This window comes from Cucurbita moschata, unplaced genomic scaffold (assembly GCF_002738365.1).
Source record: "Cucurbita moschata cultivar Rifu unplaced genomic scaffold, Cmos_1.0 Cmo_Scf00010, whole genome shotgun sequence".
Classification (NCBI taxonomy): Eukaryota; Viridiplantae; Streptophyta; class Magnoliopsida; order Cucurbitales; family Cucurbitaceae; genus Cucurbita; species Cucurbita moschata.
In genome coordinates, this window is record NW_019268526.1 from 5,283,415 (window position 1) to 5,298,609 (window position 15,195).

The 15,195-nt window shown below is 37.5% G+C and overlaps 5 protein-coding genes and 5 non-coding genes across 12 annotated transcripts in view; 7 read left to right on the forward strand and 3 right to left on the reverse strand.

Annotated features, from left to right (window-relative positions):
• The window catches only part of LOC111448462 (PH, RCC1 and FYVE domains-containing protein 1-like), a 9,622-nt gene extending 7,219 nt beyond the window's left edge, over window positions 1-2,403 (forward strand). The window contains exons 8-10 of the mRNA XM_023088093.1: window positions 31-177; window positions 884-1,269; window positions 1,839-2,403. Coding sequence (XP_022943861.1) covers window positions 31-177; window positions 884-1,269; window positions 1,839-1,971 — 666 coding nt within the window. The 3' untranslated portion in view covers window positions 1,972-2,403. The remainder of the gene's footprint in view (window positions 1-30; window positions 178-883; window positions 1,270-1,838) is intronic.
• Window positions 2,404-2,849: 446 nt separating this feature from the next.
• Window positions 2,850-5,225, forward strand: LOC111448220 (pentatricopeptide repeat-containing protein At5g27110). The gene has a single exon (XM_023087692.1). It carries the CDS (start codon window positions 2,907-2,909, stop codon window positions 4,986-4,988), a length of 2,082 nt encoding a protein of 693 aa, XP_022943460.1. The 5' UTR covers window positions 2,850-2,906; the 3' UTR covers window positions 4,989-5,225.
• Window positions 5,226-5,355: 130 nt separating this feature from the next.
• TRNAE-UUC lies at window positions 5,356-5,427 on the forward strand. The gene has a single exon. It is a non-coding gene; the product is annotated as a tRNA-Glu (tRNA).
• Window positions 5,428-5,493: 66 nt separating this feature from the next.
• TRNAE-UUC lies at window positions 5,494-5,565 on the forward strand. The gene has a single exon. It is a non-coding gene; the product is annotated as a tRNA-Glu (tRNA).
• A 204-nt stretch (window positions 5,566-5,769) lies between these two features.
• TRNAE-UUC lies at window positions 5,770-5,841 on the forward strand. Its single transcript has one exon. It is a non-coding gene; the product is annotated as a tRNA-Glu (tRNA).
• Window positions 5,842-5,907: 66 nt separating this feature from the next.
• On the forward strand, window positions 5,908-5,979 carry TRNAE-UUC. Its single transcript has one exon. It is a non-coding gene; the product is annotated as a tRNA-Glu (tRNA).
• Window positions 5,980-6,369: 390 nt separating this feature from the next.
• Window positions 6,370-8,451, forward strand: LOC111448103 (reactive oxygen species modulator 1). 2 transcript variants are annotated; one of them, XM_023087518.1, is made up of 3 exons: window positions 6,370-6,596; window positions 7,510-7,547; window positions 8,108-8,451. In XM_023087518.1, exons 1-3 carry the CDS (start codon window positions 6,524-6,526, stop codon window positions 8,219-8,221), a joined length of 225 nt encoding a protein of 74 aa, XP_022943286.1. In that variant the 5' UTR covers window positions 6,370-6,523; the 3' UTR covers window positions 8,222-8,451. The 2 variants fall into 2 exon arrangements, with proteins under 2 accessions (XP_022943286.1, XP_022943285.1); XM_023087517.1 differs by lacking the exon at window positions 7,510-7,547 and having other exon boundaries at window positions 6,381-6,596.
• A 413-nt stretch (window positions 8,452-8,864) lies between these two features.
• On the reverse strand, window positions 8,865-8,937 carry TRNAR-ACG. The gene has a single exon. It is a non-coding gene; the product is annotated as a tRNA-Arg (tRNA).
• Window positions 8,938-8,954: 17 nt separating this feature from the next.
• LOC111448151 (serine--glyoxylate aminotransferase-like) lies at window positions 8,955-11,657 on the reverse strand. The gene is made up of 6 exons (XM_023087600.1): window positions 11,549-11,657; window positions 10,688-10,931; window positions 10,170-10,454; window positions 9,698-10,064; window positions 9,405-9,615; window positions 8,955-9,315 (listed from the first exon to the last, which is right to left on the reverse strand). The coding sequence occupies exons 2-6, from the start codon at window positions 10,890-10,892 to the stop codon at window positions 9,178-9,180; spliced, it is 1,206 nt and encodes a 401-aa protein (XP_022943368.1). The 5' UTR covers window positions 10,893-10,931; window positions 11,549-11,657; the 3' UTR covers window positions 8,955-9,177.
• A 1,255-nt stretch (window positions 11,658-12,912) lies between these two features.
• The window catches only part of LOC111448346 (protein CHROMATIN REMODELING 5-like), a 25,004-nt gene continuing 22,721 nt past the window's right edge, over window positions 12,913-15,195 (reverse strand). For both annotated transcript variants that reach the window (XM_023087870.1, XM_023087869.1), the window contains exons 29-31: window positions 14,405-14,752; window positions 14,227-14,320; window positions 12,913-14,073 (exon numbers count right to left, since the gene is read on the reverse strand). In XM_023087870.1, the coding sequence (XP_022943638.1) occupies window positions 13,592-14,073; window positions 14,227-14,320; window positions 14,405-14,752 (924 nt within the window). In that variant the 3' untranslated portion in view covers window positions 12,913-13,591. The remainder of the gene's footprint in view (window positions 14,074-14,226; window positions 14,321-14,404; window positions 14,753-15,195) is intronic.

A 15,195-nucleotide genomic window follows, 5' to 3' on the forward strand; every position in this document is an offset into this window, starting at 1 on the left:
TTTTTTTTTTTTTTTTTTTTTTTTTTGCAGGTTGAAAATCTTACCCGTAAAGCTCAACTTCAAGAAATTGAGTTGGAAAAAACGACCAAACAATTGAAGGAAGCACTGTCATTTGCTGCAGGAGAAGCGACAAAGTGCAATGCAGCAAAGGAAGTAATCAAGTCGCTTACTGCCCAAGTAAGTTTTACTCTTGTATGTGATGGTCTGCTGATTTGTGGCGTTATATATGTATGTCTGTTATTGTTTCTGTTTCTCACCTGCAAATAGAACATCTTGCATTGCCATTTACATGAGCTCCATTGCATAAGTGTGTATCGTGAGGGCCTTCATATAACAATTACAAATAGTAAATCACGAATCATGAATATCAAGTTGTCCCTTTTTTAATTGATCATCGGAATAGTTCCTTGGCTTCAATCTCTTCATTTAGTCTACTAAGAATACAACGTCCTCTTCATGTCCACATAATCTAAAACTACGGACTGTTGTCTTGCTTTATCACTGGGTGGTGAAGAATTCTGAGTGATATTAGTTGCTTTGGATGGAGGTGACCGTAAGATAACGTGATTTGAACCCACAGCCACTTGCACGGATTTCAAATTTCACTGATGAATTGAGATACTTTTACCACTATGTTTTATTTACAAAGGTCTAGAAATATAAATTTCAAATGTTTTTGGCTGACATTGTGATGGTAGCTTGAGTAGCTACTAGTCCTGATTTAGATCCAAGTTACTGGATATCGTCTTACCTTTGGTTAGCACTCCTTTCAGTTGGCAAATTTTCAACCTCTCTCAGTAGAAAGATTAACGATACTGATTTATTTTTACTATTATCTTTTTTACTTAAAAGTTGCAAATTTCCTTTTCCTGTTTTTCGACAGTTAAAGGAAATGGCAGAAAGACTTCCAGTTGGAGCAGCTCGCAACATCAAATCACCTTCTCTGGCCTCCTTGGGCTCCAGTCCTCCCCTCAGTGATGTGGTTACTCCATCAATTGACAGATCTAATGGCCAAACAATGTCTCTAGAAGCCGACATCATAGAATCAAACAGTAACTTGCTGTCTAATGGGTCTACCACTGCAAGTAATCGTAGTTCAGGCCATAACAGACAAAGCAATTCTGATTCAACAACTAGAAATGGTAACAAGGTTAAAGAGAGTGATTCTCGTCATGATGCTGAATGGGTTGAGCAAGATGAGCCTGGTGTATATATCACGTTTACCTCTCTTCAGGGCGGTGCCAAAGATCTCAAGCGAGTGCGTTTCAGGTATAATTCTTCAGCCTCGCTGACTTGATCCTTCGTAAAAGAGTTGATTTGAAGCTAGTAGTTTACATAACTTTGTTATCAGACTATCAAATAGAAGGCAAGGCACACGCCTATGCTTCCATCTTTATTCTTTTGTATTGCTTGAGAGCAGATTTGCTCATTGCGTGTTTGGGGCAATCTAACCATCTAAGTATAGGCTATTATAATAAAATCAACCACCGTCGCCATAATTCATTCATATGAAATCTTATGCATGGCCTTAAAGAGGAAAAGTCAACGAAATTCATTGGCTATCGCTGGTAACCATCAACTTTAAACTTCAAAGTTTCCCGTCATTATTAATGAGCAGAAGTTTGCGAGACAAGAACAGTAAGGATCAAACATTTATTCTTGTTGTTTAATGTTGAATTTTGTGAAGTATGCTGTGTGGAGATGATGAATCATGTGGTAGCTCATCTGTCTAATCTCACAGTACTAATAGCATCATTTGTGTAAATCATATGGTCTACCATATTTAGATGCAGAATTTATAACACATCACTGTTATTTTTTCTCTTTTTTTGTTGCAGTCGGAAACGATTTACCGAGAAGCAAGCCGAACAGTGGTGGGCGGAGAATCGAGCAAGAGTATATGATCAATATAACGTGCGTATGATCGATAAGTCCAGTGTGGGCGTCGGGAGCGAGGACTTGGCTCACTGACGTGGAAAAGGGTCAGTCTAATCCAATTTGATTGTAAATGAACAGGATGTTTACAGTCTCACAGCTTATATTACTGGTAAGTGATGATATGATCATTTTGTATGGTTTTATCCACCCCTTGGGATAGAAAAGAAACGGCCATATATAGTATTGAGTTAGAGGGATAACTAAGAGGGGTTTGTGTTTTAAATTGTTCCCCTGTTTTTCACCTTCATTTTCTTGTTTGTTTCTTTTCCCTTTTCTCTCTTTTTGGGGGGTCCCTCAATTTTCCCCCTATATATGTGTTTATCTGGGGCATTGAGTGTGAGAAATGTAAATTTTTAGTAACTCTGCTGGCTGTACTTCACATCAGCTGTGCAATGTAAATCCGATAAAGTCAATGCGTTTGCATATTTTTGTACTTATAACCCTTCCAAGCTTAGTTTATGATTCCATTTTTTTCTTCTACCTAAGGAACAAATGTAACTGTATGCTGTCGGTTTTAACTACTTTTGCTCTCCTTGATTTGGTGCATTTGGCGTTACCGATGCGCGAGTCCCTCGAACATGTCGCTCGTGTATCAAGAAATAAAATTTGACGACTTACCTTCATTTTGTGTTTGCTCTCCTTGATTTAATGATATTAATTTCTTTCAGAAACTAAGCAACCTGTCATTGTCGAACTGCCGACAAGATGCATCAATTGGCAAAAGCAGCTCATTCTTGTTCCAATCTAAACTAATAGCTCATCATTGTTTATTGGAAAATAAATTAATTAAATCTTTTATATGATGTAAATGAGATTGTTTATTGATAAAACTATTCTAGTAAATAATGTAATAAATAAATATTATATATATATATATACTTTTTTAAATTTTCAATTCATTTTCCCTCGTATCTCTTCCCCACTTCACAAGTCTGCATGGGTTCTCGCATCCCAAACTCTCTCCCTGTATGGATTATATGACACTATTATCTGCCTTGAGAACTTGCGCTAGCTCCAAATTGCTGAAACAAGGCAAGCTCATCCACCAGAGGATATTTTGTTCAGGCTTTCAATCCAACGTCACCCTCTGCAAAGCCCTCATCGGCTTTTACTTCTCTTGCTATGATTACAGATCAGCGGAGCTTGTTTTTCAGACCAACGATTGCCCATTGGATGTTTCTTTGTGGAATGCTCTTCTTTCTGCTTACACCAAGAGTTCCAGGTTCGTTGAAGCTCTGCAACTTTTTGATCAATTGAAAAGTCATTCTCATGTAAGACCTGATTGTTACACTTACCCTGTTGTTCTTAAGGCGTGTGGTGGATTGGGTAGAGTTGTTTATGGGAGAAGGATCCATAATCATTTGATAAAAACGGGGTTGATTTGGGATGTTTTTGTGGGGAGTTCTATGATGAATATGTATGCGAAATGCGATCAGTTTCATGATGCCGTTGACCTGTTCGACGAAATTCCTCAGAGAGATGTGGGGTGTTGGAACGCTGTTATCTCTTGTTATTTTCAAGATGATAAGCCTGAGGCTGCCCTGAAGATGTTTGATAAAATGAAAGAGTTGGGTTTTGAGCCTAATTCAGTGACTTTTACCGTCGTTGTCTCATCATGTGCAAGGCTTTTGAATTTGGAGAGAGGTAAGGAGATTCATAGGGAGTTGATCGATAGGAGCGTTTTGTTGGATGCTTTTGTTCTTTCTGCGCTCGTAGACATGTATGGAAAATGTGGTTGTTTAGAAATGGCCAAAGAAGTTTTTGAGCAAATCCCAAGGAAGAATGCGATGACTTGGAATTCTATGATCACAGGGTATAGCTTAAAAGGTGATAGCAGATCCTGCATTGAACTTCTCATGAGGATGAACTACGAGGGAACCGAACCGACTTTGACGACTTTGACCAGCATAATATATGCTAGCTCAAGGTCTGTTCAACTTCGGCACGGAAAATTTATACATGGATATATTTTGAGAAATAGAATAGATGTTGATATCTTCATTGACGTTTCTCTCATTGATTTATATTTTAAATGTGGATCGGTTTCTTCGGCCGAAACTGTCTTCAGAAATGTATCCAAGAATGATGTAGTTTCTTGGAATGTTATGATTTCTGGATATGTGATGGTGGGTAATCACATTCAGGCTCTTCGTGTCTATGATAACATGAAAGAACATCATGTAAAACCAGATGCAGTAACATTTTCTAGCACCTTATCAGCTTGTTCACAGCTAGCAGCCTTGGATAAGGGTAGGGAGCTTCACCACTGCATCATCAGTCACAAGTTGGAAAGCAATGAAATCGTTATGGGGGCTCTTCTTGATATGTATGCTAAATGTGGTGATGTCAACGAAGCACGGAAACTATTTCATCAATTACCAGAGCGAGATCTTGTGTCGTGGACATCGATGATCACTGCTTATGGATCTCATGGCCAGGCTTCTGAAGCTTTGAGGCTTTTTGATGAAATGAAGAAGTCGAATGTACGAGCCGATTCAGTTACGTTCCTGGCAGTTCTATCTGCTTGTAGTCATGCTGGATTGGTTGATGAAGGTTATATATATTTCAACGAAATGATCACTCAGTATGACATTAGGCCCGGCATTGAACACTATTCATGCTTGATAGATCTACTTGGACGTGCTGGAAGACTACATGAAGCTTATGAGATTCTCGAAAGATCAGAAGAGACTAGGAACGATACCGGATTGTTAAGCACACTGTTTTCTGCGTGTCGATTGCATAATGATTTTGGTTTAGGCATACAAATAGGGAAATTGCTTATGGAGGTACATCCTGATGACCCATCTACTTACATTTTGCTGTCGAATATGTATGCTTCTGTCAATAAATGGGAGGAGGTACGTAACGTACGACGAAAAATGAAAGAACTTGGATTGAAGAAGAGGCCTGGTTGCAGCTGGATTGAGATAAACCAGAGGATTCAGCCATTCTTTGTTGAAGATAAGTCAAACCCTGTAGTTGATGGGGTCTATGAATGTCTAAGCACTCTAGGCTGTCATATGGAGAAGAATGAACTTGAGGTGTAGCAGATTAGCAAAAAACTGGTACACCGATGATCCCTGCTTCCATACATGCCAAAACAGCAATCAAACTCCACCTACAAGTCAGAATTCTGAAAAAGCTTAACGTGAGTGTGGAGCCTCAAGAGTTGCGGTTTATTGTGCTTGATCAATTGATGTGATGTATATATGGATTTTTAACTTTGATATCCAAATGCATGAATTATTGATTTCATATTATCTTGTTTTGTGCTAATTTCTGTTGGGGAAGGGGAAAATCAATAAAGAAATTTGATTGTGCAGAAAGGTCATTTGGCTTCAGAAAGTACAAAAAGGGTAAAAAATTGCTTTTTATTAAGTTTGAATTAGTTTCAGAACACGCATGAACATAGAATCCGTTGTCGTCAAGCGGTTAGGATATTTGGCTTTCACCCAGGAGACCCGGGTTCGATTCCCGGCAACGGAAGTTTTTAGTCTTATTTATTTAAGATTATTATAATTCTTAATTAAAAGCTCATTTCGTAATTTAAAATCCGTTGTCGTTCAGCGGTTAGGATATCTGGCTTTCACCCAGGAGACCCGGGTTCGATTCCCGGCAACGGAAGTTCTTAGTCTTATTTATTTAAGATTATTATAATTGTTAATTAAAAGCTCATTTCGTAATTTAAAATCCGTTGTCGTCCAGCAGTTAGGATATCTGGCTTTCACCTAGGAGACCCGGGTTCGATTCCAGGCAACGGAAGTTCTTAGTCTTATTTATTTAAGGTTATTATAATTGTTAATTAAAAGCTCATTTCGTAATTTAAAATCCGTTGTCGTCCAGCGGTTAGGATATCTGGCTTTCACCCAGGAAGCCCGGGTTCGATTCCCGGCAACGGAAGTTTTTAGTCTTATTTATTTAAGGTTATTATAATTGTTAATTAAAAGCTCATTTTGTAATTTAAAATCCGTTGTCGTCCAGCGGTTAGGATATCTGGCTTTCACCCAGGAGACCCGGGTTCGATTCCCGGCAACGGAAGTTTTTAGTCTTATTTATTTAAGGTTATTATAATTGTTAATTGAAAGCTCATTTCGTAATTTAAAATCCGTTGTCGTCCAGCGGTTAGAATATCTGACTTTCACCTAGGAGACCCGGGCCCGATTCGGGCAACGGAATTTTTTAGTTTTATTTATTTAAGGTTAGTATTAACATTTGTAATAAAGCTCATTTAGAAAACGTAAAATTTGTTGTCGTCCAGCGGTTAGGATATCTAGTTTTCACCCATGAGGCTCGGGTTCGATTTCCGGCAACAGAATTTTAGTTTTATTTTTATTCTTCAAACAGTCGTCTCGTGTTTGTTTTCGGGCCAGGCCCATGCTCGTGGTTTCAACTGGGCTGAGGCGCAGGCTGATGAAAGCCCAGATTCTTGTACCCGAACAGCCATTCTGTGAGATCAGAGAATTCAACTCTCGAAAAGAATCGTGTTGAAAAGATTGTTGAGATACAATTCGAAGCTTAATTGCTTGAGGAACAAATTTTCTCCGTCTCTTGTTCGAGGAGAATAATATTAAGGTCTCTGAGAATGGCGAGAGATAGCTGCTTGGCTCGAGTTACTGCGGGAGTTGCCGTTGGTGGTGCTGTAGGTGGAGCCGTCGGTAAGGAAACCCTAAATTTTCTTCATAGTTCTAATGCCTGTTGTCTTCTTATATATCATTGATATTCCCGTTTTTCTTTCGTCTCTCGACTTCCGAATTTCGGTTATGATTTGATCGTTGTTCCGCTTTCTCAGCGACTGATATTTGGTCAAGTGGTATAGGATTTGTTGGATTAAAGAGTTTGCATACGCAGGAAGCTAAATATTTGGTCAAGTTGCGCCCTTGCATCTGTGATTGAACCATGTTTATCAGTGTTAATGTACTACTAAGAAATATACCGCTGTGAAGCCTTGGATATATTTAATTCTTCCATCTTATCTTTCATATTAAAGCTACGTTTCCTTCGGATTTTATAAAATAAGGCTTTATTTGTTGGATAATATCACTTGCTGGTGGACATAGTTTTTGTTGTGTAGAAAGAGTTCTTAGCTTTTTAGGGCCCATCGTAATGAATATTTTGATTGAACTGCTGTAGATTTAACCAGTCAAGTATGGAGTCAACTAATCTTATCTTTGGGGTCTGTTGTACTCCATTGGCCTATTTTGTGTATACCTCATAAAGTTCACCGGAACTTGTGTGCTGACTTCCTGAAGCTCAAAGTTTAACCTTATTTAACAAGTAGCAGTGTACTTGTCAAGAAGCTCCTTATTTTGCTTTCTTCCATTTCAATAGAGTGTCGAGCATTATGAACTGGTCAGTGCCACAACTTTGAAGATATACATCAGTTACGAAATCTCTGTAAACAACAATTCGGGCTATCGTTTCTTGTTTTTTAATATTTAGATTGGACGGCCTTTCTTGTTTAGAGTATCTTACAATCAATGCTGCAATATATTTGTTTCATCAGAATTATGATATGCTTTGGCTAAGGATTCTAGAACTAACTTTTTTTTAAAATTTTTTTTTCTCTAGGTGCTGTTTATGGGACTTATGAGGCCATTAGGTTTAAGGTATACTATCTTCTCCGATCCAAATCTTCAAAAAATATGACTTGAAATTCGACCTCGTGTCTCTGCTGTTTTATGATTTTAGTAAGTTACTCATCAAATTATCGCAAATAGTTAATCCTTTTCCATCTGTTTTTGTTTACAATTAATTAACGTCTTATCTAAACATCTTGAAACTAATATGAGATTCCATCTCATCATCATTAGAAATTCTATGAACATGGGAGACTACCCAAAGTTATGTTTCATTAGCTTGGGATCAAAATTTGCAGTCAATCTACTTTAAATTTACTACACATTTAGCCCTTTTAAACACAAATTTCATGATTTCTTCCATGATTGGTAATTCTTCCATGATTGGTAATTCTTCCTGAGTTTCTATATTTCTTTCTGCAAATGTCTATGCCTTGAACCATTTTGCTCATTTTCTTCATTCTTACTATTCAAGTTTCTGTCATTGAAACCCGAAGATTACAACGTCCTAGTTACCATTTACTTATTTCAACTCCAGGTGATGATAGATGGTAATTAACTGTGGACCAAACTTGCATTTGTTGGTGCAGGTGCCAGGGCTTCTGAAGATCAGGTATATTGGACAAACAACACTTGGAAGTGCTGCCATATTTGGGCTTTTCTTGGGGGCAGGGAGTTTGATACATTGTGGAAAGTCATACTGAATCACAAGTTCCTGAATTTGGATGAGATAATATTGTTTGCTTTTAGTTTCCTTGCTTTTCAACATGAAGTTATTGCGGACGGTCATTTGTTTAGTTAAAAGGTTCCGTTTGTTTTAGTTTAAGGAACAAAATGGTCAATTGATGATGCCTTCAGCCCTACTTGGATGTGAAGTTTTCAAGTTTTGTTTGCCTCATGATTTGTCAATTTAATAAAATATTGTTGTCGACCATCATTTTTTTAAATAAAAAAGTTTATAAAAGCTCTTTGAATTAATAATTAAGCTGTCTTTACTTTTAAACGAAATTAATATATAGATTAGTTAAAACAATTTAGAGTAGTGAATTTTAATTAAAACTCCAAACCAATAATTGAATTAAGAGTTAATTTAGAGTTCACTTAATTACATTTAAAATCATATCAAAATCACCTCAATATTAATATTCTTCTCCAAAGAATTTCATCAAATCAAGTCAAAGTATTAGTAAGAAAAAATAAAGGACTAATTATTTTTAAATAAATAAGAAAAAAAAATGTATTAATTTATCTCAAAAGAAGGTTAGTTTTATAACCTAAAGCGCGGAAATGAAGCCGGGAAAGAGATTATGCGGAGTGTGGCTGGAAAAGAATAGGTATAAAAATAAACGACTCCACTGGGGATCGAACCCAGAATCTCTGGTTTCGTAGACCAGCGCCTTATCCATTGGGCCATGGAGTCGCTTTTGAGAAATCATGCTTAAATATTAATTACAACTTTATTGTGTTATGCAACTCGGAATTCCAGATGAAAGAGTTTGTAATAGGATTTGTGAACTTTCTGAATACATAGGCATTCTCATCAGAATGCCTGAAGGAGTGAAAGTAGACATCAAATATTACAATAACACAACAGTTCTTTCTTTCTTTACACAGTAGATGAAATCAAATGCATGAGAACGGACCACGGTCTCGACCGAAATCAGATCCGAGAAGGAATGAGTGGAATGTTGTTCTGTAAATATGCAGAAGCTGCTGCTACCCCACTTCCAAGCTTCACTGGATATCCCACATCCTTCAGAATCATCTCCACACCAGCAAGACAACCCAACAGTTGCAGCTGAAAAAAACAGGACCGAGCGACCGACGTATTAGCACATAGTATATGAAACAGTATATACATAGGAGAGCATTAAAGAGGAAGTTCACCTCATTGAGGTTGCCAAGGTGCCCAATTCTGAAAACTTTGCCAGCAACTTTGTTCAGCCCCAAACCTAAACTCAAATTGTATCTTTTCCAAGCCCTTCTAACAATCTCTGAACTGTCAATGTATGGAGGCACAAGCACAGCAGTCACTGTGTCACTGAACCATTCCTCCTTCTGTGTGCAGTTCTTCAGGCCCCATGCCTCCACAGCAAGCCTATATGCATTTGGGACCAACTTTTAGAAACTGAAAATTTCAAACATAAGATCTTATAAACGAAACATATGCAGAAATCGACCTCGTGGCTTGGCCCAAACGTCGATGTCTGGCAATCACATTTTCAAGGCCTTCCTCAAATATGAGATCCAAAGCTGCTCTAAGGCCATATAAGAGCTGGATGGAAGGAGTGTAAGGCCAGTAGGTTCCTAAGTTATAGAACTTGAGGTAGTCCTTCCAGTCAAAGAAAACTCTGAGTGATTTTGCTGTTTTAGACGCCTCGAGCGCTCGTGGGCTGGCGCATACAATGCCCATCCCAGTTGGAAGAGAAAGAGCTTTTTGTGACCCAGTTAAGGCCACATCTACTCCCCAGTCATCCATACGAAAATCAAGAGCACATATCGAAGACACTCCGTCTACCAGAAATAGCGCTGGATGCCTATATTCATCTGAGAATTTGATATCATATCAATGTTAAGACTCTTGATGAGCTAAAATTTCAACTCCAAATACATTGAGATATCAAAAGAAATATGATCCTGTGAGATGCTTACCCAATATTCTTCTTACTAGAGACAAATCGTTAGTCACACCAGTAGCTGTCTCATTATGAACAATGCAAACCGCCTTTATAGTATGTTCAGTATCAGCTGCAAGTTTTGAGGCCAAAACATCAAGCTTTGCACCTTCACCCCAGTCACTTTCAATCACATCGACCTTGAAATTTAGGCGCTGCTGCTGATCGATCCAGAGCAAACTGAATTGACCAATGAGGAATGACACGATCCGATCTCCGGGAGACAATGTGTTTGTGAGTGCACTCTCCCATGCACCAGTACCTAATCCATAAGTAATGGTGTTATTCGGTTTAAAAAAAGGTCGTTTCGTTGGGAGAATCTTGAAATAGATGCACCAAACTTTCAGTAACACTCACCATAAGCTTTTATTGAGCTTCAAAATGGTACACCAATGACATTAATAATGAATTTGACATATCACAGCCATGAAAACATACTAATATGCTTGAAAGTTTTATTCAATGAGCTCAACCAACTCATCAACACTACAGTACCTGTAGTAGGGAACAAAAATGGAGTGCCTGATGTGGTCTTGAATATCTTTTTAACATCCTCGAGAAGAGTCTTCGTCAGTGCTGGGACGGCTGGAGAACGATAGTCCTCGTTGTTTCTGTTCATTGCCCGGAGGACTTGTTCCGGGATATTAACCGGCCCCGGCACGAAAAGATGGTTCTTTCCAGGTCCATAAACGTAGTCCATCTTTCCCGTTTAGAACTTGCTGGTCTCAACAAGCCTCAGCTGCAAAAGAAAGAAGACAATGTTTTCTATAAATTCTGAAGCCCTATGTGTTTTTACATACTTTTTATCCATAATCAATCAAAATCATTAGCCTCTTGGAAATCAACATCAGCTAAAACAATGAAATAAAGAGCTTGCTCATCTAACAAGTTTTAGCATCGAAAAAAGCAGAGGAGTGGTCATATTTGAATCAATTTCTGTATGGTTTCTCATGGAGTCTGAAATAAATCCTAATAATTTGAGAGAAAACAATACCCAATGGATAACTTTAAACTTCTTTTTCCAAAGATGCTTAAGAACTGTGCTTATAAAGCTTTGAATACAGAGCCATAAAACTATTGTGCACAAATCAGAAGCCCTTAATCTTCAAACAAAAAACAACGTATCAACCATGAAGAGGGAAAGGTTATTGAACACAGGCAGTGTTTTTTCAAGTTAAACCACATCGGTAAATTCAAAAGGGAAGATAGTCCACCCAAATCCAATTCAAGAGGGCATATATAAGTTATTCTACTGAAGCTTTAAGAACCATGAATCTACAATTTGCATGCAGTTTAAGAGCAAAATACACAATAAAACATATAGGAAAAGAGAAGGGGTTTCCAAGTTGAGATTACCAGAAATGAAGTGGGAGGGAGGATCTTGGAGAGTAATAAGGCTTGAAACCATGAAAATGGATGTGGGGGAAACGAGTTGATGTTTATAGGAGTGAGCGCGGGAGAGCCAACCATAATGGAAGGGCCCCATTTCGCTCGCACTCGGCAGATAAGAGCTCATGGCCCTCATTTTGCGGCTAAGCTTCAAGATGTGCAAATCATTTTTTTTTTTTTTTTTACTTATTTTTTACTCATTTTGGTTTTTGTACTTTGAAAGTTTGTTCATATTAGTTGGGGTTTTTTTTAAAAATGACCATTTTGATCTTTGTTTACGAACTCAAAACTATGTTGAGCAGTTTTGATTGTGTAGAGAAAGGGCATGCAATTTAGAAGAACCAAGAAGTAAGAGGAATCTTGAAGAGTAAATTCAAAAGCTTGCATTTTTCTTTTAAAATCTATTGTTATTACGCCATGCAGTTCGGGAGAGTAAGAAGTTTGAGGCAGACAAAGCAACATATAGAGATAAAGTGATAACGGGTTGTCGACCACAGCTTCATCCAACAACTCAGTCCACACAGTTAGGATTTCATGTCTTTGTTGTTTACTCCAAATTTCATTCATAATAAAAAAATTTATCCTTTTCTCTTTGGGAGGATTTTTTTTTTTTTTTTTTAATAAAATTTATTTTCTTATTCATCAAAACAAAAAGGAAATAATGGGTTGTTCTTAGGTCAGCAGAAACAACTCTGATAAAACTTCTCTTCAAAATAGCATTTTGATTTGTTCTCTCAGTGTAACATTTGTTTAGATGAATAATAAGTTAAATTATTAGAATGTACCAAAGTTTACTATTTGTTTAAATATAAATATCTTCGAACAGTAACGATATTATTCTTAATTTTTCATAAACATTTCGATTCTTCATGTGAATTGTCACTTCATTCTAGATCATCTATTATTCTAAGGAAATTTTCCTTTAAGAGTAAGTTTTAAAAAATTAATAAAAACTCAACTAATATTACAATTTTTGAAATGATAAGGGGGTAAAAATATTTCTGTAGTAGACACGTTTCAAAATCGTAAAACTAACCACAATACATAACATTACTAAAACGGACAATATCTACTAAAAATAAACTTAGACGGATACATAAAAGCCAATCTATCTTTGACAATTTCACAATCATAATTGTAGCTTAAAAAATAGTTTCTAAAAAAGGTTGGGAAGAACAAACTACAAAGAACTCGTTAGATTGAAGCTATGATTTGATTCATTTATGTTTCCTCGTCACAAAGAGTAACCACCTGCTAATTGTTACTCGATTTGGCTGCTATGCCTTTTTGCAACTGATATGATCCAACCAGAGGGAATCCGGCAGGGTTCAGGGACAAAACAAAAGGCATCTCATTTGCATGCTTTTCCATTTACCAAATGGCAATATTTGTTGAACATGTCAATGTTTCTGAACAAGAGATTTAAAGGGAGGTAATCCAATGGTTACTTTGGGGGGACATTTGAAGAGTCTCATTGAACTACATTTCGTATGGACAAATGAGGAAACAAATTGCACTACTGTAGCCAAAATTAAAAAAAAAAATTGATAAATTTTCCGAAATAACTGATAATGTACAATTCTGGGTGAACATAGTATGTATAGGAACTACCATCGTGAACTTGTGCGCCAAGCCAAACGAGCTAGAAGTAGATCTCTTTCTTCTGAATTTTTGCTATATACGAAGAAATTACTCGAACTCAACTCGCAAAGATGCATCTAGCCTTGAATATAATGTAGAACCTTTTCAACTTTACTCGGCAATCAATGGGGTCAGCATCAAAAATCCCATTTTTATGTTTTTTTTTTTTTTTTGGGAGATTATCGTTCTAGGGTCAGCCACATAACACTAATAGAGGTCTGCAGCTATTTATTCCCACGGTGGAAAAAGAACCAGAGAACTATATACCGCTGCGGTGGTGAAGGGGACCAAGTCAAAGCTGAAATCCTTCTCTCAGATCAGCCTCCCTACCACACACACTGCAATAGAGGCTTACTTGGCCTCCCCATCTCAATCTTGTCTCACAGGAAAACTAGTTTGACGGATCCTGTATGGCCGCTCGTTAGCAAACCTCCTGTTCTCAGTTGGTGCTGCCCCAAGAATCCCCAATGAATTTGGATCCATTATCCGACCGCCATTGCTCACGGATCTATCAGGTGGACAAGGAACTTGGTATTGATTATCACCATCCCCACTTCTTCGTCGTTTCCATGCTTCGTATTTCTCGGTTTCAACCCCCTTCTGAACTGGTTCAGATATTTGGAAGGAAGTATTATTTTTGTTCCCCCGTAGCCTCGGAAAATGACGCGGCAAGGCTCCAAAATGAGAGGAGTCCCCATCCCTGCCCATAAGAGAAGATCCAGTACCGTTGATGTAGGATGGACCTACTCCCACTTCTCTTTCCTGCTTGAGTTTTGAATAAATCTGATGAAGTCGCTCCCCAGATAAATTTGAAAAGGTGGAGACGTAATTCCATAATCGCGTTGTCATCCCTGCACAATTAATATCGACAACTTATATTTCGTTGCTTTGCTAACTAGTTCAAACAGAACATTGTGGCCGGTTAAGAAAACTAATGACAAGAGCATATAGAAGAAAGGAATATCACGTATGCATATGACAACATAATTATACTCAGCACATACTATCTTGTTTATATGGTTCCTCCTCATGATCTAGAACAACTTGATCTATCCTTCGTCCAAGAAGCTGCAAGTAATTGCGAATTTTTGAAAGGACCTGAACGAAAAGGAAAATAGAAATTCAAAATATTATTCCATAAAACAGATGGGATCAGAATTTCGGAACCAAAATAACAGGGACCTTTTCCTTTGGGAGTTTGGCACTAGTTGTCTGTAACCTTTGAAGCCGTTCCAGAGTTTTAATTTCATCCGCCATGACATCTTCACACCATTCCATCCATTTAACTTCCTTGAAATGCTCATATACTTCTTCGTTGTCAGACATTTCACCCTCCTCCTTCACGAGGTTCTCAACTCTCTGTGGTTTAGAATTTCTGTCCCTCAATTTAGCATTAACCTTGGGAGAATCTTGTTTCCCCTTTCTATCCAAGCCACGTGATGTCGAAACTTTTGGAATGTTTTCCCTATCCTTCTTTGCAGTCTTGCGACCAGCTTTAGAATTCAGATTTTTACCGAGTGCAGCAAGTTCCTGGTAAATTTTTTTTTTATGAAATCATCATCCGTGAGTAATGAAATGTCTGGAGAGGAAATTAACCCATAAATAAAAAATCAAAAACACAAAAAAACAACACTCAAACTACAGAGAGATTGAACTTGCACCAGAAACTAATGACACAAAAAAGCAAAGATGTAAATTCTAATACAAAATTCACAACTTAATTGTCAATTCTGTTTTTAGTCCTAATACGTGCAATCCCTGCAACACCATAGATAAATTTTATCTTCTTCGTAAGTGTGCTAACCAAATAGAGTAATGGCCAAGATGTACCAAGTTAAGACTCCACTGTGCTCATTTAGCACGTCCTAAGAAAATATGAATTGCATGGCCTGAAACAATCTTTTTAACAAAGCAAGACAGTATTTTACGAACTGAAAATGCAGCTCCAAGTTTTTTTTTTTTTTTGGGGGGGG